The sequence below is a fragment of the Gymnogyps californianus genome, unplaced genomic scaffold, assembly GCF_018139145.2.
Source record: "Gymnogyps californianus isolate 813 unplaced genomic scaffold, ASM1813914v2 HiC_scaffold_129, whole genome shotgun sequence".
In the NCBI taxonomy this organism is placed as follows: domain Eukaryota; kingdom Metazoa; phylum Chordata; class Aves; order Accipitriformes; family Cathartidae; genus Gymnogyps; species Gymnogyps californianus.
The window spans coordinates 67,449-93,378 of NW_026114010.1; the positions used below are offsets into that span (position 1 = coordinate 67,449).

The window sequence follows — 25,930 nt, forward strand, 5'->3', positions numbered from 1 at the left end:
GCAGCGGTGAGGTCCAGATCTGGTTCTCGACTCTTTTGCCTCCAGTTGAAAGTTGATATCTTTTTTTGTGAGGAAAACTTGGAAGTGCTACATTCTCATCACCAAAGGGGTAACGTGAGGGCATTTCCTGCTCCCCTCCTGCTTTCAAGTGACATGGTTTCAGTTCAAGTGCAGAGGCACGTGTGGTGACCTGTTTGTTATTTTAAGGCCGATATTTGGATACGAGTTAGAAGTATAGCGATCTCTGATTGCCTCTTGTACTAAGTGTAACTCTGGGAATGTCATCAGCTACTGTTCAAAGGCAGCATAAAGGCTTGGGGAAAGCCCTGGGGAATATTTTGCTGTGGTCCCAGCTTGCAGAGGGCTGTGGAAGGGGGGGATTGAGGGGAGTGAGGAAGCTCATGGCTGACTGGCAACTCCTCTCACCGGGGCTCTTGGCTGCTTGGCAGCGACCGAGACGTTTTTCCACAGATTCCTATTTACAGTGACGTAGGTCACCCGGAGGCTGCTGGTGTCGGCATCATTTCAAGATGAGGTGTGACATACCTGTGGGTGGATCGCTTTTCTGAAACGCTGGCATAAAGCTGGATACAGAACCCAGGGAAGCACCGATTCTGCAAAACCCAGGCTTCAAAGGGATGGACTGTGTCACCATGTTGCGGGGTGGGCTGTCCCAAGCTGTAATCCTGTTCACCTCCTCTCAAGGCTGGGGCTGGGTCAGCTGCAGTCAGGAGAAGCCCAGAAGGTTGCAGGAGCTCCTTGCACTGTGGGTTGGAAGGCGGTTCCTTCATTGCCCCTCGCACCGGGTGCCTGTGGCATATGGACCTGTGCCCGGCTTCCTTTCCAAAGGCGTGCCGTGCTGCCTCCCCGAACCGAAGGCAGGGCAGCAAGCCTGCTGAGCTGCACGTCTGTGAAACTGCTTAAACGTGTACGAACATTTTGCTGGGTAACTGCCAGCAACCTTGGTAATTTTGACCAGAGGAAGATGACAGGGATGTGGTGGTAGGAGTGGGTGGGTGTTACTGAGACCTTTGCTTGCAAAGCGCTTGACAAACACCCACAATGGATTGGGGCAGAGCAGATACCGTAAGTACTGCCAGGCAGAGGGAGATTAATCGCTCCCTTGGGATGAACCCGGGAGGTTTCCAGCAGGCTCTGTTTGACAGGCCCTCGTTAGAGCTTTTGTATGTTGATGTGGATCTGTGTGAGATCTTGGTTTGTTGTGGGGATGGAAATGAAAACTTTTTTCTCACTGCTGATGTGTTGTCTCTCTTTTTTTTCTTGTAGATGTGTGATGTCAAACAGTAGGCAGACCTTGCGGCCTCCCCCGCCAGCCTGCAGCATCATGTGCCAGTATGAATGTTAATTAAGAAAGAAAAGCATACTTCAGAAATCAGCATCCCAGAAAGAAAAAAGGAGGAACTAAACGGAGAGAACAAATTACTGTACTGCTTGCAAAACTTGGGGCCGTTCACTTTTTCTCCTGAGAAATTTCATCTTGACCGTTGTGAGAGAGCTGAAAGAGCAAGCAGAGCAGCCACAGTGATTTTCTTAGGGTCCTTTTTTTTCTTTCTTAATTTAATTTTTTTCCCCTCGTGCTTGGATTTTAAGACTGTCAGCTGCACTGATCACAAGCACTGGACATCAATATGTGTCATGTCATTGTAACATGTCGGTCAATGCTATGGACTCTCCTAAGTATTGTCGTGGCTTTCACAGAGCTCGTTGCTTTCATGAGTGCAGACTGGCTGATTGGTAAAGCAAAGCCTTTGAGCTCCGAGGATATGGACAACAGAATGGGGGGGTCGCAGGAGCCTTACCATCCGACGCTGGGCATCTACGGGCGCTGCACTAGAATCTCCCACATGCAGCTTTCCAGACGAGACACACTTTGTGGTCCTTATGCAGAAAACTTCAATGAGATTGCCAGTGGATTCTGGCAGGCAACCGCTATTTTCCTAGCCTTGGGAATCATGATTCTCTGCACCATGGCATTTGTGTCTGTCTTTACTATGTGTGTGCAGAGTATTATGAAGAAAAGCATTTTTAATGTCTGTGGGCTGCTACAAGGGATTGCAGGTACGTGTACTTTGAGAGCAACTAAAGATTTCAATTTTTGTGCCATTCAGCTTTAGAAACATAGCGATTCTGTCCTGTCTACAAACAGACTGCATTAGGCAGACCCAAAGCAGTTATATATGCTGGTGTTTATTCAAACACAAATGAAATTTATAGCTGCACAGCATGTAATACATTGACACTGGCAGCAGGATTGCAGCCTGGTGTGTGCCAAAATGAACTGACCAGTGTTGCTTTTGTTTGCTGTTCAGTTTTTTCCCCTCTGAATTTCTTTCAGTAACAAAAACTTCTCTCCTTTGTTACCAGCAGAGAGCAAAGTTAATACTCTTAAGGCAGTCTATCTCCCTTTCGCTGCTTTAGTAATTTTTCCATGGACTGAAGGCAGTTCTCTCAGTGTCTCAGACGCTCCATGATTATGGTGAGAGCAAATACCACCCCAGGGATAAGAATAGCCTGCAGAGTCGCACACCCACGGTTTCATGCTAAGCAGCCTCCTTCAAGACTGTGAGCTTGACAAGTGATACCTTACAATAAACCCTTCCTTTAGCCAGCTTATTGTTCAGCTGCAATTACACAGCCTGGTGAGCTTATCTCTTCACTGTCCAAGTCTCAGCTGTGCTTTGCCTGAAAAGATGAATTGGTTCTAGAGATTTAGTGTTTCTGCTTAAACCCATGGATTTTACAGAGATTAAGTGACTTATGTAAACCAACACTGGACAGCCCTAGTTAGAGCAGTATTTGGCTTTCTTTACTCACCAGCGAGCCATGGGGAGAACCTGTCCTGTACGCGGGTTTTTGTCTTTTGTGCTGTGTGAGTGTGGTTGTCTGGAGGAGGAGGGTGGTCTTCTCCAGAAGTTCAAAGGGTAGGTGTTCAAACCTTTATGAAGCTGCTTGGTTTCACTTGCTTAGTTGAGGCCTAAATTAATCTTATTCTAAACACACGTGGGGAAGTAGGAAAAAATTGAACTTGGTGCCCACTGCAGCCCTCTGGAGCCAGTAGTACGGGCCAGGGACCGGCCAATGCTAGCTCCTAAAGCACTAGCGCAGTGACTCTCACCATCCTCCATTTCATGCAATTTCAGTATAAAAGCATACTGCTTATTTCGCATCACCAACAATGTAAGGTTCGTGCTTCTGGGGCAGAATTAGATCCCTAAGTTGGCTCAAAATGCTTCTGTTCAGATGATGGCATACAATTAGCATATTAATTATCTGCTTTATCTGATTTATCCTTTAGATAAAAATTATATCATCTGATTTATCCTTTAGATAAAAATTACAGGTTTTGCTGTAGCCACTCCTGGTTTACAGGATTTGCCAGCACCAGTGCGACAAGTAAGCAGCTCTGCAGTGCAGATTAGAGCCAGAAGAAGGTTTTATCTCCTTGCTTTCTTACCCCATACTTCAGAAATAATCCATGAAACCTGATTTTCAAGAGATGATATTACTTCTTTTCTGTTGGAACTGTATTTGTATGGGAGAGATTGGTTAGCAGCATAAGTAGATGTTTGGCATGTCAGACTTGGGTCTATTGAAAAAACCTTACTTACAACTCTGATGATACCATCTCAAAATATCTAGTTGAACATCAAGATTAGCAGGAAGTAGATTCTTGTATCTTAGAAAACTGTTCTGGAGACCACGTATTTGTGAGAAAATATGTGCAAAGGCAGTTTTATGTTTTATTATCATAGAATCATAGAACGATTTGGGTTGGAAGGGATCTTTAAAGGTCATCTAGTCCAACCCCTATCAAACCAGATGTACCTGTAAAGGGACTCGTGGCCTCAAGAATCGAACAATATGGTAGACAAAGCATTTCTTACATGTTAGGGGATAGATCAGTCCTTTTTTGAGCTGTACTGAGGATAGAAGCACTTCCCTTCTTATAATTCAGATAAATAATGACACAGCATGAAACTGGGTAATTGAAAGGTCACATTACTGAAACTGTTGCTATGAGAAGTACGCCTGCCAGTATTTGCAGCCAGGTGTCTTGTGGCTAGCAACTCGTTTTCTCTAGATTAATTTTATTGAGTCCACTGCTACTTTTGTGCCAGTAGCATTACAGCATCTGCTTACTTAGTTGAAAGTATTTTCCTTATGACTTATCACAGCTGTTAATTTCAACTTTCTCAGTTCTTGAGTTTTGGAAAATGCTTAAGCAATTTGTTCAAGAAGGACAGTTGTCGGCATGGTTAATCCATACAAAGATTATGATAGCTAGACTAATGCCCTGACCGGAGAACAAGATACAACCCAGCCTTAATCATCTTAAGTTTAAGATCATTCTTTCAAATGTGAACAATTATGGTTTTTTAATAAGCATAGGAGAAGAATTCACAAAATCATTTTGTTTATCAGCCTATATCAGTCCAATATTTGCAAGTATGTCAAACATCTCATTTTCAAAGATGAGATGCACCCACAGTAGTCATCTACAGGAACTCAGGATCTTGCAGACTTAATCTCATTTAAAATATCTATATCTGTGCTGTGGAGATTTAATATAATTAAAAACATACAGCAAGTTAATTTATTCCTGGAATTCATAATGAAAAAACAATAACAGATACCGGATATATCTTTTCAGTCTAGCAACATTGGTTGTGACCTGGATGATGCCTATAGTGAAATTACAGAACACAAAGCCACATCTCTTCTGTTACAGCCCTTGGAGAAACATGCAAACTCTCATTTATGTCAACGGGAAGGAGCCATACACATATCTGGTCCACAGAGGGGGATTTTTTTTTGTGGCAGAAAATTAGAAATACAAAGCTATAAAGGAAGAAAATATGGCTCTTGTTTAAACTCCTGTAACTCCTTCGTTATAGAGCAAGACTTTCTACCACTTATTTTCAGACTGCAGGGTCTTTCATTCTGGAGCAGTAGAAATAATAATCAGTGGCCCTGGTTTTGGAAATGTTTGAGGATTGTTTCATCTGGAAAAGCATCTTTTCTCTGCAATAGAGAGTGCAAAGAATGGAGCCATGTAATTAAATAGATAATTACTACCCAGCAGCAAGAAGGCCAGGCAGACTTTCATTTGAATGTCTTTTTGGGGAAAGTATTCTATTTTTACAGTCTGTGAATCACTTGAAATGCAGAGGCTAGAAGAGGCAGTATGTTATTATATGGTAGCTGATAAGAACCAATTCAAAGTAAATTTTTGCAGTAATCATCTAGTTATAGGAAGTAAATAATTGATGATCCCCAATTGACATATCTTGGTATGGATATAGGATAGTTGCGTATATATTTACAAGCCTTATTTGGGCTTTGGTACTTCACTGTAATATAATCTAAACATATCCTGGCCTCAAAAGGAGGGTAGAGGGGAGCTTAGGACAGAACCTAAAACAGGTTTGGCCTTCTGTCTCTGACACAATTTCCTTTATGAAGTTCATCAAACAACTTTTCTTGGCTTTTTTTTTTTAACCTCTAAGAGCACAGCTCAGCAGAGCTGACCCCTGGTTTCGTGGCTGGGCGGACACAGCCCCTTCCCCACAGCCGGCAGTGTGGCTGACTGATGTGCAGGTGAGCCACAACCTGCCAGCGACATCCTGACTGCATGTCAGGAAGCAGAAGCTAAATTAGCAGCACATATATTATCTCGACCTCAAAACTTGAACAGAGCCCTGTGTTTCCTTGTGGGAAACTACACCATCGTGTGCCTGAGAAAGCTTTGGAGAGAGCAGAGGGGAAGGCGGCTCGGTTTGGGAATTCAGTTTCTGTTATTCCTGCTTTTCCGTGCCAGAGCAGGGCTGTATTGCCAGGCAGGTTTACCAAAAGGGGATAAAATAGCTCCTGTTATCTAAAGTCTTTACAGTGTTGATGGCTTCATCTGGGAGGCCTCTTACAGGTCACCCCCCTCTCACCACTTTCTCTGTTCATGATCCACAGTCTCCTAGTTCAAACGGGGCTTGACTAAATGGGTTCTGACAGAAGCGTGCAAAAAAGAAGCATGTAAAAATTGTGTTACATCAGTCGGGAGACCAGCTGCATGCCGGCTGCGTGCCGAGGGGTGTCTCCGGTTTGGCCAGGTGAATGCATGGCTGCATTTTGCTGTCATGTGGCTTAGCAGACTGGGCCACTGGCAGTTACGCCTTTAATGGATGTATGTTCAGTCAGACGAGGCAGAGGCTTTTGTCTTCAAAGGCTGGGAGTGTTAGGTTCCCCCAGCCACTTTCAGCTTGGGCTGAACACTGCAGGTTTGGGATTCCCTCCCTCACCCCAGCAGTTTCTCCTCCAGCATTGCCGGGGAGACGACTCAGCTTCTTCCCACGAGAAACCTTTGTTGGGTCCCACTTTAGTATTCTCCTCTCATCTTCCAGCACTAAGGTTTCCTTAACATTTCACCCTACTTTATTCCTGCCCAGCATTTCCTCTTGTACCCCTGCTTTGTTCTGTGAGGCTGGTTTTTTTCCCCCAGCACTTGTCCTGCTCAGCCTCAAGCAGTGAAGTCTCTTCCGTGGTACTTTCTCTTTTCAGGTATCCTCACAAGCTTTCCTGCGTTCATTCTTATGTCCTCTCCATGATTTCTTATTTTTCCCTTGTATTACTGTTCATGCCTTCTCCTATTCCCTGCTGTGGTACCTTGGGGGGGTTCCTTGATCAGAAACTACTGCAGTACCAGGGCAATAGTTCAGTTACAGGAGTACAGCTTTACCCTCAAATGCAAGGAAACTTCTTGACAATTTTCTAAAATGAAGAGGTGAAACCCAGTTTGAAGCCAGCTGTGTCTGTAACAGTCCATCTTTGCTGCTGGAAGGGTTTGTTTTACATCTCTTGCCCTAAGAAATAGTTCAGTGTGTTATACTTATTGGTCATCATTTCCATTTGGGAGGTTGGGTGATTGCAAGATGACCTGAGCAGAGCATGATGGGAACCATCTGAAGGGGAAGAGGATCTGGAGCTGCTTGTGGGGGTGTATGTACAAAGTAAGATCCAGCTGTGCAGGGGAGGCTGGGCAATTTCTGAGGACTCGCAGTGTGTGGGGCCATGCAGCTGCATGCTCCTGGCTGCTGGGAGGTAAGGAGGCCCTTGGGAGTTGCAGAGGAGGAAGCTGAGGAGGAAGCGAGAGGTCGGCCAAGACTTTCCTCGGAGAGGGGAGAAAACGCAGAAGGAGAGCAAGCTCCTGCAGAGGGGGCATGAGGATGCTAGAGCTCTCTGATGCTCAGAGCATGACACGAAAGGTTATGATAGTTACAGAGTAGTTTAGGATATTCAGTTGTAGGCAGTGGCACACTGTAAAGATGCATTATTTTGTCTGAGAAAGGGCCAAGCTGGTGAGCAAGGAAGAAAGCACCTTGTGAGCTCATGTTGCTGCCTGCGGGTGATGGAAGCTGTTGCTCAGCTGGGGAGCCTGGGCAGTAGGAGAGCAGAGCAAGAGCAGTTTTGCCTTTGAATGCAAGAAAGCTTCTTGTTTGTCTTTCTAAAACACAGAGCATGCATTTTTCAAAAAGCATATTTCCTCTTGGATTCAGCTTAGAGTTTTTCTTTTCTGATGCCAGAATTCTGAATTCTTGGGGTGGGAAGAAAGAAAGAAGGGGGAGGGGGGATTTCTAATGGAAATCCTGACAGTCTGAACCTCTTTCTGTGGTATAATGCTTCCTGTAACCTATATGGCTAAATGCCATCTAATCTAATACACACTTGGCTGCTGAAAGTTCAAGCTAAGGGGACTGCTGTGTTGGAATATGCCAGGGAAGGAAAATGAGTTCAAGTGCTAAATTGCCATTGAGCCTGAGGGAGAGTATTAGTAACTTCAAAGAAATAAAGTGAAGGTTTCAGTGTTTGATTAGATTTGGTGGTTGGCTCATCTCCTGCAGTACCAAGATGGGCACGTGGGAACCAGTAGACACCCAGCAGATTATAAATAGAATAGAAAAATAGACAAAAATTCAGATTTTCACTGATCAAGTTTGGCAGCTGATATTCTCAGCAAGCATAAATTTCTTCCATCAAACAGTGCTCAGTGTGAGACTCTTGCGCTACCCACTGAGAAATGTTTTACTGTGGCATGTGTGCATGGCAAGGTCCCTTACCTCTACTGGCATAGGTGAGACACTGAGAACTTCTCTACACCCCCATCCCAGCGATGCAGTGTAAGAGAGCGCTGGCTGCCCCCCGAGAGGGTGAGGGGGATAGTGGGAGAGTAGTGGGGCCCCCTTTTGGTTTGATTTTTGCTTCCAGGCCTCAGAGTCAAGACTGATGCTGCTATTATATATAGGTTGCAAACACTAGGAGAATATTTAAATTCAACAACAGCTGTGTTTTCACTCAAAAACAAGAAAAAAGATGAAAGTGGTTCTTTCAAGATGGGGGGGCTAACTGATGCTTAGCTCCTCTCTTTGGTGCGCCTGGCATGGTGGTGAAGGAAATTGGTGGGTTTGAGCTTGCTTCCTTCCCCTACACAGGCGGCCTGCACTCTGCTGCTGTACGACCCACCAAGCCACCCAAAATTTTCCTCTTCCCGTGTCCCCCTTCACCTTTTCCTTCTCGCTGAGCCTTAACTCCTCCACAGCCCGCCCCAAGGTCTTCTTTGCGCTGCGGGATCAATATTGAGGTGTCCTGGTTTCAGCTGGGATAGAGTTAATTTTCTTCTTAATAGCTGGTACAGTGCTGTGTTTTGGATTTAGTGTGAGAATGATGTTGATAACACTCTGATGTTTTAGTTGTTGCTAAGTAGCGCTTATCTTAAGCCAAGGACTTTTCAGTTTCCCATGCTCTGCCAGCAAGCAGGTGCACAAGAAGCTGGGAGGGGACAGAGCCAGGACAGCTGACCTGAACTAGCCAAAGGGATATTCCATACCATGGAACGTCATGCCCAGTATATAAACAGGGGGAGTTGGCTGGGAGGGGCGGATCGCGGCTATGGCATCAGTCAGCAGGTGGTGAGCAATTGCATTGTGCATCACTTGTCTTTTCTTGGGTTTTATTTCTCTTTTTTTTCTTATATTCCTTTTCATTACTATTATTATATTTTATTATTATTAGTTAGTATTATATTTTATTTTTACTTTAGTTATTAAACTGTCCTTATCTCAACCCACGAGTTTTACCTTTTTTTCCTGATCCTCCTCCCCATCCCACTGGGAGGGGGGAGGGGTGAGCAGCTGCGTGGTGCTTAGTTGCTGGCTGGGGTCAAACCACGACAGTCCTTTTTGGCACCCAACGTGGGGCACGAAGGGTTGAGATAACGACAGATCTGATCAGAGTGTGTTAAAAAAAACTTGTTATAAGTATTCATTGTATTGGTTTAATAGTCACTGGTCACAATGTGGACTCTTTTGCTCTCAAGGTTGGTGTGGTTGTTCTTAAAGGTGCGTTATGTAATACCTTACTCACAGTATATGCTCCTTGTTCTGCTGTTTATCATCTGTGGGAAGTGGACTAGAGTTATCATGTTGTTGTTGTTTGTAACACTGGTTTATGATATGATAGAAGTGCAGGTCGTGAAACTAATCGGGTGTTTGTACTCAGCATTGTTGTCACCTCTGTACTTCGGGAGCCACCTATGGGAGACTATTAATAATTACACCTTTTACCTTTTCTCCTTGGAGAGCCAATCTATGGAGGAGACATCTCCGTACTTCGGGTGCCATCTCCTGGAGACTATTAATAATTACACTTTTTACCTTTCCTCGGGGAGCCAACCTATTGGGGAGACATCTTCCCACATCTTACCCTTCTCCACCAGGTTAATTACAATAGCGTTTGAGGAGTTTGCAAATTTTGAATATCCTTGGGATGCTGAACTCAGCATGGTCCTACTGCTAGGAACCAGCATGTTCCTGAATGTGATTCAGATCTTGTTTAGGGTTAAACAACTATTTAAAATACCACCCAGAGATCAACTCCTGCGACAGGTACTGCAGCTACTCAAACCCCAGCGACAAGCACTGCGGCTACTCCAACCCCTACGACAGGCACTGCGGCTACTCCAACCCCCACGACTGTGGCTACTCAAACCCCGGCGACAAGCACTGTAGCTACTCAGACCCCGGCAACAGGCACTGTGGCTACTCAAACCTCGGTGATGGGTGATGCAGCAGAACTAGAGAATCAACCGGTGCCAGTATCAGTCGCCCCTATACAGAGGAAGAAATATACAAAAAAATCAGTTCGCTTAGCAAAGGATGAAGGTGAACCAGGGTCATCATGACAACAGGAGGAAGAGGCAGAACCAGAGATAATCACTTGATCCCTATCCCTGAGTGAGCTGCGAGATATGCAAAAAGACTTCAGCTGTCATCCAGGCAAGCACATTATCACCTGGCTGCTCCGATGCTGGGATAATGGGGCCAGTAGCTTGGAATTAGAGGCTAAGGAAGCCAAGCAATTGGGATCCCTTTCTAGGGAAGGGGGCATTGACAAGGCAATTGGGAAAAAAGACACAAGCCCTCAGCCTCTGGAGGCGACTTCTGTCAGGCATGAGGTATCCCTTCAAGGAAGATGTTATATGTCATCCAAGCAAGTGGACCACCATGGAAAGTGGTATCCAATACCTGAGGGAATTAGCTGTGCGGGAGATGGTTTATTATGATCCGGACAATGCACAGTTACCCACAGATCCAGATGAAGTCCACTGCACATGACCCACGTGGCGGAAGATTGTACGAGCGCACCATCGTTGTATGCCAATGCATTGGCAGTAATGGACTGGAAAGATGAAGAGGGACCAACGGTGGATGAATTGGCTCGCCGAATCCAGCAATATGAAGAAAGTCTCACTTCCTCCCTCGTCGCGGCTGTGGAGAGACTGCCACACATACTAGCTGAGAAATGGTCCCAAGAGTTCCAGCGATTTGAGGATAAGTTCTGCCTCCCACCTGCACGGACCAGTATCTATCATCTCAGCTATTAGGAGAAGGTATTCCTCTGGGCAAGAGAGAGAGGAGATAGAAGGTACACACCACAGGGTACCCTGTGGTCTTACTTGCATGAAGATGGAGAGAACATGATGAAGTGGGATGGGAAACCTACCTCGGTCCTAGATGCACAGGTACATGAATTGCAAGGAAAAACAACCACAAATGAGGGTTCTTCCAGGAAAATTGCTGCTTCAGCCTTCAGTGAGCACTGTAAGCAGTGTGCCAGACAGAGTGGAAGGGCTGATCTTACTCCTGATCCTATGAGAAGAAATTCTAATCCATTTTTACAGAAAGTGAGTGGAGAATCTTATGACCAGGGCTAGAGGGGCCCTGCCTCCAGCCAGGCGGAGGAGAGGGGCAACCGGGTTTACTGGACTGTGTGGATCCGATGGCCTGGCACATCAGACCCACAGGAGTATAAAGCTCTAGTGGACACCGGTGCACAGTGTACTCTAATGCCATCAAGCTATAAAGGGGTAGAACCTATTTGTATTTCTGGTGTGACAGGGGGATCCCAACAGCTAACTGTATTGGAGGCTGAAGTGAGCCTAACTGGGAATGAGTGGCAGAAACACCCCATTGTGACTGGCCCAGAGGCCCCATGCATTCTTGGCATAGATTATCTTAGGAGAGGGTATTTCAAGGACCCAAAGGGGTATCGGTGGGCTTTTGGTATAGCTGCCTTGGAGACAGAGGGAATTGAACAGTTGTCCACCTTGCCTGGTCTCTCTGAGGACCCTTCTGTTGTGGGGTTGCTGAGGGTTGAAGAACAACAGGTGCCGATCACTACCACAAGGGTGCACCGGTGGCAGCAATATCGCACCAACCGAGACTCCCTGATTCCCATCCATCTGCTGATTCGTCAACTGGAGAGCCAAGGAGTGATCAGCAGGACTCGCTCACCCTTTAACAGCCCCATATGGCCAGTGCAAAAGTCTAATGGAGAATGGAGACTAACAGTAGACTATCGTGGCCTGAATGAAGTCACACCACCGCTGAGTGCTGCTGTGCCAGACATGCTAGAACTTCAATATGAACTGGAGTCAAAGGCAGCCAAGTGGTATGCCACAATTGATATTGCTAATGCATTTTTCTCAATCCCTTTGGCAGCAGAGTGCCGGCCACAGTTTGCTTTCACTTGGAGGGGCGTCCAGTACACCTGGAATCGACTGCCCCAGGGGTGGAAACACAGCCCCACCATTTGCCATGGACTGATCCAGACTGCACTGGAAAAAGGTGAAGCTCCAGAACACCTGCAGTACATTGATGACATCATCGTATGGGGCAACACAGCAGAAGAAGTTTTTGAGAAAGGGGAGAAAATAATCCAAATCCTTCTGAAAGCTGGTTTTGCCATAAAACAGAGTAAGGTGAAGGGACCTGCACAGGAGATTCAGTTTTTAGGAATAAAATGGCAAGACGGATGTTGTCACATCCCAATGGATGTGATCAACAAAATAGCAGCTATGTCTCCACCAACTAGTAAACAGGAAACGCAAGCTTTCTTAGGTGTTGTGGGTTTTTGGAGAATGCATATTCCAAATTATAGTATGATTGTAAGCCCTCTCTATCAAGTGACCCGGAAGAAGAACGATTTTAAATGGGGCCCTGAGCAACAACAAGCCTTTGAACAGATTAAATGGGAGATGATAGTTCATGCAGTAGCCCTTGGGCCAGTCCGGGCAGGACCAGATGTTAAAAATGTGCTCTACACCGCAGCCGGGGAGAATGGCCCTACCTGGAGCCTCTGGCAGAAAGCACCAGGGGAGACCCGAGGTCGACCCCTAGGGTTTTGGAGTCGGGGATATCGAGGATCTGAGGCCCACTATACTCCAACTGAAAAGGAGATACTGGCAGCATATGAAGGAGTTCGAGCTGCCTCAGAAGTGGTTGGTACTGAAACACAGCTCCTATTAGCACCCCGACTGCCAGTGCTAGGCTGGATGTTCAAAGGGAAGGTCCCTTCTACCCATCATGCAACTGATGCTACGTGGAGTAAGTGGGTTGTACTGATCACACAATGAACTCAAATAGGAAACCCTAGTCACCCAGGAATTTTGGAAGTGATCATGGACTGGCCAGAAGGCAAAGATGTTGGAATATCGCCAGAGGAGGAGGTGATGGGTGCTGAAGAGGCCCCACTGTATAATAAACTGCCAGAACATGAGAGGCAATATGCCCTGTTCACTGATGGGTCCTGTCGCATTGTGGGAAAGCATCGGAGGTGGAAGGCGGCTGTATGGAGTCCTATACGACAAGTTGCAGACACTGCAGAAGGAGAAGGTGAATCAAGTCAATTTGCAGAGGTGAAAGCCATCCAGCTGGCTTTAGACATTGCTGAACGAGAAAAATGGCCAATACTTTATCTCTATACTGACTCATGGATGGTGGCAAATGCTCTGTGGGTGTGGTTGCAGCAATGGAAGCGGAGTAACTGGCAACGCAGGGTAAACCCATCTGGGCTGCCCCATTGTGGCAAGATATTGCTGCCCGGCTAGAGAACCTGGTTGTGAAAGTACGTCATGTAGATGCCCATGTACCCAAGAGTCAGGCCACTGAGGAACATCAAAACAATCAACAGGTAGACAAGGCTGCTAGGATTGAAGTGGCTCAGGTGGATCTGGACTGGCAGCATAAGGGTGAATTATTTAAGGCTCGGTGGGCCCATGACACCTCAGGCCATCAGGGAAGAGATGCAACACATAGATGAGCTTGTGATCAAGGGGTGGATTTGACCATGGACACTATCGCACAGGTCATCCATGAATGTGAAACATGCGCTGCAATCAAGCAAGCCAAGCAGTTAAAGCCTCTGAGGTATGGAGGATGATGGCTGAAATACAAATATGGGGAGGCCTGGCAGATTGACTATATCACACTCCCACAAACCTGCCAAGGCAAGCGCCATGTGCTTACAATGGTGGAAGCAACCACCGGATGGCTGGAAACATATCCCGTGCCCCATGCCACCGCCCAGAACACTATCCTGGGCCTTGAAAAGCAAGTCTTATGGCGACATGGCACCCCAGAAAGAATTGAGTCAGACAACGGGACTCATTTCTGGAACAATCTCATAGACACCTGGGCCAAAGAGCATGGCATTGAGTGGGTGTATCACATCCCCTCTCATGCACCAGCCTCTGGGAAAATCGAGCGATACAATGGATTGTTAAAGACTACATTGAGAGCAATGGGGGGTGGGACCTTCAAACATTGGGATACACATCTAGCAAAGGCCACCTGGTTAGTTAACACTAGAGGATCTGTCCATCAAGCTGGCCCTGCCCAATCAGAACTTTTATGTACTGTAGAAGGGGATAAAGTCCCTGTAGTGCACATAAAAAATATGCTAGGGAAGACAGTCTGGGTTACTCCTGCCTCAGGCAAAGGCAAACCCATTCGTGGGATTGCTTTTGCTCAAGGACCTGGGGTGCACTTGGTGGGTGATGCGGAAGGATGGGGAAGTCCGATGTGTGCCTCAAGGGGATTTGATTTTAGGTGAGAACAGCCAATAGATCAAATTGTATGATGTTGATTGCTATATAACCCTGCCACTGTATGTCATCATTATTATAATTGTTATGTGCTATATTAATGGTATTACAGTAAGAATCACTTAGATTAATAAAGAATGAACTTTGACAAAACTGAGTGAAGTGCAGTAGTGATGGAACCAGGACTGACTTCAGCATGCAACAATCCAACACTACACACCATCCTCCTGCTGCGCCCAATGTCACCCGCCTGCTGCACCACACCAAAGCCCAATCCTGCTCTGCTGACTGAGCGGACTTTGCACCATCCCTCCTGCCCAGAAAGACTGTTACGACAGATGGAGCCCAAAGTCATGGACTGAATGAACTCAGCAGACATTTGATAGAGATGGCCCATAGACTGTGGGAATGATATCTGTGTGTATGTATTAAAAGACAGGAAAAGTGGTGGTGATTAATTTGAAATGTATTGGAAAGTGTGGGATCTGGGCATGATGTAAATGGTATAGAATGAGGGGTGGATATTGTCCTGGTTTCAGCTGGGATAGAGTTAATTTTCTTCTTAGTAGCTGGTACAGTGCTGTGTTTTGGATTTAGTGTGAGAATAATGTTGATAACACTCTGATGTTTTAGTAGTTGCTAAGTAGCGCTTATCTTAAGCCAAGGACTTTTCAGTTTCCCATGCTCTGCCAGCAAGCAGGTGTGCAAGAAGCTGGGAGGGAGCATAGCCAGGACAGCTGACCCGAACTAGCCAAAGGGGTATTCCATACCATGGAACGTCATGCCCAGTATATAAACAGGGGGAGTTGGCTGGGAGGGGCGGATCGCTGCTCGGGCATCGGTCAGCAGGTGGTGAGCAATTGCATTGTGCATCACTTGTCTTTTCTTGCGTTTTAGTTCTCTTTTTTTCTTTTCATTTCTATTATTATTATTAGTATATTTTTATTATTATTAGGTAGTATTATATTTTATTTTACTGTAGTTATTAAACTGTTCTTATCTCAACCCACGAGTTTTTCCTTTTTTTTTTCACTCCTCCTCCCCATCCCACTGGGATGGGGGAGGGGGGAGCGGCTGTGTGGTGCTTAGTTGCTGGCTGGGGTCAAACCACAACACAAGAGAATGTAATTGCATGAAAAGAAAATGGACTGCAGGTTTTTTACCTCTGATTAAGCCGAGGCAGGTTGTTGCTCCAGCCTCCTTTATAGAGCCGTGGTCATGAGGTGGTGGTTTTCTTTCCTTTTCTGCTGATTCAGCATAAGCAACTGATGCTCACCAGTCGGATGGCAGTGGAAAAGGTTATGGCAAGTGTTGTGAAACATGCCGGGTCTTCTCCTCTGCTTCTTTTGGGGACGGAATAATTGACACAGCCCGATATTTCCTTCCCTAACTCAGGAGCCTCTTGAATTTACTATCCACAATTTAGTTACTCATTTAGCAGTTTCAAGCCTGTTATTGGGCTGTCCTAGATTAAAACCACTTGATGCTTCATTGGCTTTTGAGGCCAAACGTGGGCAGTGACCAGTCCTCACGGCTGTGCCTGAGTGGTGGCGCCACAAGCAGAGAGCTCTTTGGTTACCTCTGCGTTGCTGAAAACTCATAAGCATTTGGCTTTTCCCCTATATGGTGCTTGATCTTGACTTAATTGCAGGGCTAGTGTCTGCTGCACAGGAGCCCCTGTGAAATGCGTGACTCCACATGGCTGATGGCCAGCAAAGGGGCTTCGGTGTCATTTCAAGGCTTGGGACTGATCTTTCTTACTTTTTGAGTCTCTGCATTTCCTTCCCTCCCAACTAATGGGGACTCTCACCACATATATAACATTTGTTAAAAGCTAATGGGGAATTTGCCCTCCCCTCTCCTAAAATCAGGAGTCTACAGGCTTACGCTTTGTTAAAGAGAAGTCCAATCAGTAAGATCACACCAATATCAAAAAAACAAATCACAGATCCCCCGTATGCTGTCATTCTGCCAAAGCAACCTACATCAAGGCTTATAAACTGACTTATTTTTGGATTTTTCTGTGGGTAGCAAAATATAATTAATAGTCTGAGTCTCCCATCAGTAGCCTTCCCTTCTACCTCCTGTCACACAGATCCCCTGCACTGTATTCTTGTCCCTATTTCCACACCCTAACATCAGTAATGCCATCAGAAGTATTATTTTTACATAGGTTTGGTTATGAACGAGCATCTTTGATTTGCTTAATAAATGGGAAAAGATGCATGAGCAAATGGCATAGTTAATTTACTGTTGAAAAGAGCAGGGATCTTATCCTCTTCCTCAGCTTGGGGCAGGCAGTGGTAACCTCTTATGGCAACCACTTCCCCTTATATGACCCTAAGACAATTTTAAAGGGAAAAAAAAATCTGTGCAGGTTTTGAGAGATCATCTGGTTATAATTTTAAACAATTAATTCTCCTGCCTCAGCTTAGGGTATCCCAGGTACATTGAAATCTGCATATGGCTGCAGTCCTCTGCAGTGACTGCAGGTATGGAGGTATGGACTTTGCCTTGGTGCATTGCCCATGAGCAACCCTTCCCAATGTCAACAGCCATGCTTCCGACTTATCCCAAATCCCCTCTGCTTGTGTGAACCTGCATTGAGTGCAGTGTCCGAGTAGGCTTTTTTAAACATTGATCTTATTGTTAGGAATTTTTCTTGTTTGTTTTGCAGCATTGCCGAGCAGGCCGGAGGTGATCTCCAAGGCGCTCAGGCTTGCAGAGTCTCCCCTTTCTTTTTGTGCAAAGATCTTCTTGTCTCTGGTCATCTGCTTGTGTTCAGTGGGGCCTACGGTCATCCAGGTGGATGGAGAGCAGCTGTGGAGGCAGGTCTTGGGCACCACGCTGCGGGTACCGTAACTGGCGCTCCCTTCAGCGCCTTGGCACTACCCTCACCCCTTTTCCTATAGCCAGTGTGGAGTGCTGTGACCACCACGTCAGCTGGCCTGAGCCTGCCTCATTAGCTCTGATCTGATTAAAATGGGATTACTGAATCATTTCACAGGGCTGAAGGCATCTGTTATACAGCTGCTGAGTAGGAGGCTGTCGCTTTGGTTGTCTGTTGGTGGATGAAGCAGTCAGAAGCACATGAATGGTGACCTTGTGGTATTCCTGCTGGGTAGGGGTTTGTCAGGGAAAGTTTGCATATGTGAAAGCCTCCTTGGGTTAAGCTAGCATAGTGCATTTATACAAATATTTTAAGCATGAAATTATTCAGGTAGCATATTGACACATTTGGAAATATGAGCCGTAAAGGCAGGTTTATTTTGCCTGGCTGGTGTAATGCCCTTGGGCTGAAGTGTTAATCTCCTGTGGCTGTGCAGAAGATGAGAATGATCAGGATCGCTGCCACTGAGGAAGCAACCTGCCTGCGCTGCCTGCGTGGTGTTGGGCAAGGCTAATCCCTCCCTGCCTTTACCCTTTTTTCTCTTCCTCTCTTAAAATGTTGTTGCTTGGTTGTGCTGCTCCATGGGAGCCTGTTGCATTGCCACCTCATTGATCACAGCTGCTTAATTTCTTGTTTCTTCAGCAGCATTTAAAAGCTTTTTTGCTATTTTGCTAGGAAATGAGAAGATAGTTTTAGACTTTGCAATGGAAATTGGCTTTGTTAGTATACGCTGTTTAATATGGCACAACAGCTGCACAGGAGACTGTCAAAACTAAATAGCATGCCTTCACTTAGCTAAACAAGCATCTGCCTAACCCCTATCTCAAGAGTTGTTTCCAAGGATGGAATGAAAAAGCTTTTACTCAGATCTGACCCCAGCACTGACCAGCCTATAATGTGACATACAAATGCCTGTAACGATAGATCAGTCTGTTGGTTTTCCATGATGTTAGCCTAGCAGCACTACTGCAGTGTATAAAAATGAGGAGGAGCAATTGCTTCCTGCAGTTCCAGGCCCTTAGAAGGGGAAAAGTTCTTGGTGTACAAATACAAAAAGGATTCTCCTATAGAAAAAGCATTACTGAACTGTCTTCAGAAACATCATTGCACAGCAGTACATTCTGCCATATTCATATTGTTATTTCACAGTATGCTGCATTGTTTTACTTTGGTGTTTTAGGAGAAAGGAGTTGCTTTTACATCATTTGAATATAGAAGGGCTGATGTTTAATAGGTTGTCTATGTTGTAATCAGGAAGTCTAATTAATAATTTTAGTCTAATAATCCAAATAAAATCTAAACCTCATCTAAATTTTTTTATTTCTCTTTGAAAGCAGGTAATTTGGGATTGATAATAAAATGTTATGTGGGCAAATTGCCTTCAGTGAAACATGGGAAAATGTTCTCTGCTGACAGACTTATACCAAAGAATTTTAGATGAGATCTCTGGATAAAAAATGTCATTTAAATAGTTTTCTGTTGTCATTCCTAGGCATCTGGCAGCATTGTGTAGCAGTCTTTCAGACCTCTGTTTTAAGGAATCCTAAGAGAAAAGGTAACTGAGAGCTGGCAACAACAAACAAGAAGGAAAATGGAATTATGAAAAATTACCATACTGATTTAAAGAAGTGGGATAGAGCTAATTAAGAAGTAGGAAAAAGAGTATGTGTACAGCAGAAGCTGCACCCCCCAGCAGTGTAGCTGTGCTCAGAGAGGGGGTTAAATCTAGAACAGAGCAAGCCTGAGCTCTGTGAGCCTGTAGAGGAGCACAGTGGAAAACAGCCTGTAATGTTTTCAAAATGAATTTGTTCCTCCCAGCAGGTGGAACAAACAGTAATTAATCCATAGATAGATTGGCTGTGAATTAAAACTCTCATTTACTGTACGTTAGCATGAGGAACTGGAAGGATTCCTTGCAGAAAACTTTTCTTCAGACAGAGCACCAGATTTTTGTTCTCTGTTCTTTCTCTTGAAGATTGGCTTCTGTTCAAAGACACTGGGACAAGAGCAAAAACTGATTTATTAAGAAAAAGAAATCTGTATCATTAATATTTACTGTCCTCCTGCCAGATCCGTCTCAAGGCAAACTGTTGACAGGAGATAAATGTTGCTTCATCAGATTTTGCTGACATAAAATTATACAACACAAAACTGAGCTTTGTACTTCTACGACTAACAAAAGCTTAAGCGCTTTAATCTTAACTTACAGCATTAAATGGCTTAGAAAGCAGCACAATGCAGATTAAATACAGAAGTAATATTTGAATGAGTCAAGTGTAAGAATAACTGAGTCAAATTCAAGAAACCTGAGAGTTATAATAGTTAATTGATCCAGAAAGCAACTTTTATACACAAATCAGTAGATTGTGCTAGGAGCTGGTCTTGTGTTCCTGTGCACTGTAAGTATAAATGAATGCCAAGGATAAGGCGCTTGGCTCCCCTTTCCAGCCCCATGCAAGCTACAGGCCATGCTCTCTGACGTCTTTCATTCATTAGCGGGATACTTTGCTCCTGGCTCTGTGCAGCCCATCCAGCGCCCTCCTCTGCCATCCCCCCTGGGGACTCTTCAGAAAACAAAACAACACACCCCCATGCTGCTTTGTGTTGTCCACAAGCAACTGAAAACCCATTTCTCTTCCTTCGACATTGTGGTGGATTGACCTCGGCTAGACGCCAGGTGCCCACCAAGATGCTCTATCACTCCCCCTCCTCAGCTGGACAGGGGGAGAAAAATACAGTGAAAGGCTTGTGGGGCAAGATAAGGACAGGGAGATCACTCACCAATTACCGTCACGAGCAAAACAGACTCAACTCAGGGAAATTAATTTAATTTATTGCCAATCAAATCAGAGTAGGGTAATGAGTATGCTGGTTTTGGCTGGGATAGAGTTAATTTTCTTCACAGTAGCTAGTATGGGGCTATGTTTTGGATTTGTGCTGGAAACAGTGTTGAGAATACAGGGATGTGTTCGTTATTGCTGAGCAGTGCTTACACAGAGTCAAGGCCTTTTCTGCTCCTCACACCACCCCACCAGCGAGGAGGCTGGGGGTGCACAAGAAGTTGGGAGGGGACACAGCCGGGACAGCTGACCCCAACTGACCAAAGGGATATTCCATACCATATGATGTCACACTCAGCATATAAAGATGGGGGAAGAAGGAAGGGGGGGACGTTCGGAGTGATGGCGTTTGTCTTCCCAAGTATTATGCGTGATGGAGCCCTGCTTTCCTGGAGATGGCTGAACACCTGCCTGCCGATGGGAAGTGGTGAATGAATTCCTTGTTTTGCTTTGCTTGTGTGTGCAGCTTTTGCTTTACCTATTAAACTGTCTTTATCATCTCAACCCACGAGTTTTCTCACTTTTACTCTACCGATTTGCTCCCCATCCCACTGGGTGGGGGGAGTGAGTGAGTGGCTGTGTGGTGCTTAGTTGCTGGCTGGGGTTAAACCATGACATGAGAAATAAAACCAAATCTTAAAACACCTTCCCCCCACCCCTCCCTTCTTCCCAGGCTCAACTTCACTCCTGAATTCTCTACCTCCTCCCCCTGAGCGGCGCAGGGGGACAGGGAATGGGGGTTGTGGTCAGTTCACGCTGTTTCTGCTGCTCTTTCCTCCTCACACTCTTCCCCTGCTCCAACTTGGGGTCCCTCCCACGGGAGACAGTCCTTCAGGAACTTCTCCAACGTGGGTCCTTTCCACAGGCTGCAGTTCTTCATGAACTGCTCCAGCATGGGTCCTTTCCACAGGGTGCAGTCCTTCAGAAAGGAACTGCTCCAGTGTGGGTCCCCCACAGGGTTACAGGTCCTGCCAGGAGCCTGCTCCAGCACGTGCTCTCCACAGGGTCACAGCCTCCTTTGGGTGCGTCCACCTGCTCTGGCTTGGGGTCCTCCAGGGGCTGCAGGTGGATATCTGCTCCACTGTGGACCTCCATGGGCTGCAGGGGGACAGCCTGCTTCACCATGGTCTTCACCATGGGCTGCAGGGGAATCTCTGCTCCAGTGCCTGGAGCACCTCCTCCCCCTCCTTCTTCACTGACCTTGGTGTCTGCAGAGTTGTTCCTCTCACATATTCTCACTCCTCTCTCTTCCAGCTGCTCTTGCGCAGCAGTTTTTTCCCCCTTCTTAAATATGTTATCACAGAGGCACTACCACCATCACTGCTTGGCTCATCCTTGGCCAGCAGTGGGTCTGTTTTGGAGCTGGCTGGCATTGGCTCCATCGGACATAGGGGAAGCTTCTATCAGCTTCTCACAGAAGCCACCCTTGTAGCTCCCCCGCTACCAAAACCTTGCCACGCAAACTCAATATAGACATTTTTCTTGTCTTCTTGTAAAGACTGTAAAAGAAAAACTTCGTAATCATCGGGCTATGGATGTGATGAAACTATTGCCCGTGTTCTGGTTGGGGTTATCTCACTTCTGCCTTGCACTCTGTCTCTGTGTGTCTCGTCTGAAAAGTAGGTTGTTGGCTTTTGGAGGCATAAACTGTGAGCAGAGCTGCCAGGCTCTGTGGTAATGCAGATAAATAACCAAAATGAGAGAGCTGCAGGCAGGCGAGCCCCAGGGACTGAGCAGTGGCTACAGAAAGGCAATTAAGCATAAACTTCTATCAAAGCAGCAGAGATGTAAGGGACCTGGTCAGGCTCTGTCCTGTGGACACTGGTATGAGAAATCAGTGCTGAGGATTTACCATGATTTTTCCCCTTGTGGATCATCTAGCCACAGACTGGCCTGTAAGTGGTTTTTGCTCAACTGCAGCTGCTTGGATGTGTGTTAGATGTAGATCAAGGCTACAGCGTTAGCTGTAGAAACAGCTCTCTGGCTTTTTTGTGTTGCATAAAATGGTTGTGTGGTGCTCTTTAGGTCAAAGGTGGAAGAACATAGAGACTGCTGAGCTATTAGTATCACATTTAACCTTTTCACCTGTTTAAAAGCAGACCTTGCCTTTCCAAGCAGCAGCATAACCTCTCCTGCCCTTGCTACCCCTGCTATATCTTACCTTGTTCTTTCCACACGGGCATTTTTCCTTCCCTTCCCTCTGCATCCGTGTTCCCAGGAGAACAGAGGTGGATCTTTTTTTTGGGTCTCTGGAAGCTGCTGTTCTGGTTACAGGTAGTTGGACAGTTAAGTGCTTTGGATTGCTGGCTTCTGCTTTAGCCCACGGTTTGCTCTGTTGGTCAGTGGTAAAGCATCTTGTGTGTATTTTGTTTAAGCCGCAGGAATCATTGAAATGAGCTCTGTAGCTCTTTTGTAGTTACTAGGAAGCAGGAGGCAAAGCTCCTCTTGATCTTTTTATACGAGCACCCCTTTTTGGGCAGGGAGGGAGAGTCAGGAAGGGATCTTTGTACCGTGCGCAGCTTAGCCATCGTGCTGGGTACTGGAGCTTTGAGCTGAATATGTGAAGAGGAGTCTGTGCTTCTCCACTTGCTGTTAGTCAGCATGAAATCCAAAGAGTGTCGTTTCTGTTGTGGGTATGTTGAATCATCTTTATTCAGTTTTCCTAGCAAGTAGGAACCAGGTATTAATGAAATGAGAAATTATGATAAATATTAGTGATAGTGAGAAGAGATGCATGTCCTGAGCTTTCTGTCTGCACTGAAATGGAGTACAAGGTAGGTTTGGTAGTGAAAACATCACTTTTTTTTTTTCTTCTATTATGCTAGGCCGGTATAGGATTCACAAAGTTAGGTATCTAAAGAAAAAAAAACCAAGTGAGAATCTGACCGTATTCACAGCCCATAATTAAGACTTTTCTCCAAATTTTGTTTTCAACTGTGAGAAAACAGCTGTAGTTTATCAAATTGTGAGCTGCAGTCAATATTTCTCCAGGAATTTTCTATACTCTTAAAAAAAAAAATATTTATTCAGTGAAGTCCTGATGAATACACTTGACAGTGCTGCAGCCTTTTGAGGGGGCCGAGTTTTGGGTAATGGCTTTTCAGCTTGGGGCATACATACCATGAACCAGTAGCTTTCAGGAGTTGTTCAGTGCTCTGTTTTTGGTAAAAAGAGATGGATGTAACTTCTCAGTCCTGCTTGTGACTCAGCCATAAGCCAGGTTTGCAGTTAAACACAGGCTCTCTAGGTTTGTTAGTGATGGGGAGGTAAACTTTAAAAGCTTCCTTGGTGGCAGCAGCTACACTGACATTTCAGATTTGATTTCTTACTTCAGCGATGGTGATTTTTAACTACCAAAGGGCTTGTGATCATTAGAGAAAAATGGCAACTGGACCATACCAATGTACAGTCAGAAAAATACATCGTGTAGTCATGCTGGTTACACAGAACAGGAAACTAGTGATGAATAGAGGAGAAGGAACTGGTGGTTTTTAGTCTGAAACAGCTGCTGGACTCAGCAGGATGAAAGCACAGCTTATCCAGGTCTGTCCAAGATAAAGCAATACTTTATACTTAATGTAGTTTGGCCAATCAGCCAGGAAACACTGCATAAAATTTGTCATTGGTTCTTAAATGTAAGCAGTGATGAAATCCCTTCACAGAGAACAGATATCACTCACTAATAGATTTTGCTGCCACGAATAATGACATTTAGTTCATTCATGCCCGTGGTGGTGTGTCATCATTAGAAAAACACTGGAGGAAGGACTTTCTTTTGTGAACTGTCTGGCATTCATAGACATTAATTTTAGACAGTTGGATGATGGTTTTTGCATTTTGTGTGTATTAACTGCTTACCCAGTTTTTCTTTCTCAACGAGGAAGGTTTTTTGCATCTGACTGAATTTCTTTAAACAAACAATTAAGAAAACCTAACATACTGCAGAATGGGCTAGTCTAACTGAAGAAGATGCAAACAAGTCTTTACAGCTGTTCTTGGTAATCTGTTAGTATAAGGTAGAAAAGACGACTGTTTTATTACTTAGTAGAAATTTTGGGATTGGATGAAATCTATGGATGAACCAGCACCGTACATAAAAAGCACAACTTTCAGCCCACTTCTAGAAGATGATAACATCTTTACCGGCTATTTTCCTCAAGGTGCCAGGTTGAATAAAGGGCTTTACAGTGCAGGACAACTAAATCGGTAATGTTTATGGGATCTGGAAGGCTGTATTCATTTTATGGATAAACTGGTTGTGTTTAAGGAAAAACTATTTTGCATAATTATTCCTCTTCTTATAAGTAAAATTTTAAAGAAAACAGAAAGCAAATTTTGATACCTATGAGCTGTCCTGATGTTTAGTTACATACCTTGTAGGAAGGAGATCTGGTTTTAACTCATTGTGTCTCACAGAAGCCACCCCTGTAGCCCCCCCGCTACCAAAAACCTTGCCACACAAACCCAATACACAGGGGTCATATGAGAGCATTGTAGCCACTAGCATATTAGGCATTTTGATTAAATCTCTCACCTTTGTACAAAGACACATCATGTGTACAGGGACTCTAACGTGACTTTTCCTTAATGAAGCCCTTCACTACTGGTCCTCATAGGAGAGAAAACTATCAATACGAGAGACAATCAGATGGGCAAAACATCTAATTTGAACTTTTTACTTCCAGGCTGAGGCACAGCAGGATGTTCAGGTGGTTTAGCAAGATCAGGAGTTGAGGCTTTTGCTCATGCATCACTAGAAATGTGCTTTCCTTCTGCAGCAGTTGATCACCTGTTTAGAGGATCCCAGTGTTACCTATGCACTGGCAGTGGGTACTTAGATCTGTTAGTTTGTGGCTGACTCCAGAATCCCTTCATTGTGAAAGCAGCTTATTGAACTGGCTGTATTATTTGTCTACTATGTCCTACTGTGGCCAAATAAGCAAATGCAGTTTGAGATTTTATTTTTTCCAGGCAAGAAAACCAAGGTAGGAAAAATCCAGAGGAAAAAGGCAAAAATGTTTATGATGAATGACTAAATAAAGCTGAAAGAGGGCTAGCTAAATACGAATTCAAAAGTGGATGCAAACATTCCTAAGTATTTGAAAAGTGCAAGTATAAACAGTAGGTAGAGATGCTCGAATGTTTTGCAAGCTCTGTATACCTAGCAATAATGTGTGAAAACAAAGGATGTAGAAGGAATACAGGGATTAAAATTAAGAACAAAGTCATTATCATATGAAATAAACCTTTCATAAGAAAAATCATAGGATAGCTCCAAGTTTAGATAAAACACTGCACGGTATATACTAGGGAACAATCAGTAAAGGAAGGATGGATGGGGAAGAATCATCTTCTCCCAATCCTGGTACTTATGAGTGAGTAGTCACCATGATAACCATTACTACATGTGCTGTGTTTGGTGTTAAACTGATCATTTGTTAAACTTCTCTTTTCTTTCTGTTTTTATTTCTAGGCCTCTTCCTTATCTTAGGCTTGATACTTTACCCTGCAGGTTGGGGATGCCAGAAAGCAATAAGCTATTGTGGACCTTATGCTTCTGCTTACAAACTAGGAGACTGCTCCTTGGGCTGGGCTTTCTACACAGCTATTGGTGGCACTATTCTGACGTTCATCTGTGCAGTCTTCTCAGTGCAAGCTGAAATAGCCACATCCAGTGACAAAGTGCAAGAAGAAATAGAAGAAGGAAGAAACCTTATCTGCCTCCTTTAACTCCAGTGGGAAAAACAC

The 25,930-nt window shown here is 44.9% G+C and overlaps 1 protein-coding gene across 1 annotated transcript; it reads left to right on the plus strand.

Moving 5' to 3' along the window:
* The first annotated feature begins 1,649 nt into the window (after positions 1-1,649).
* Positions 1,650-25,912, plus strand: LOC127028004 (LHFPL tetraspan subfamily member 2 protein-like). The gene is made up of 2 exons (XM_050913836.1): positions 1,650-2,079; positions 25,656-25,912. Exons 1-2 carry the CDS (start codon positions 1,650-1,652, stop codon positions 25,910-25,912), a joined length of 687 nt encoding a protein of 228 aa, XP_050769793.1.
* The last annotated feature ends 18 nt before the right edge of the window (positions 25,913-25,930 follow it).

Bases quoted from the DNA above. Each gene is read 5' to 3' on its own strand.
- LOC127028004 (XM_050913836.1), top strand. From the start codon at position 1,650: ATGTGTCATGTCATTGTAACATGTCGGTCAATGCTATGGACTCTCCTA. The intron at 2,080-25,655 runs GTACGTGTACTT...TTTTATTTCTAG, and splicing joins GCTGCTACAAGGGATTGCAG to GCCTCTTCCTTATCTTAGGC.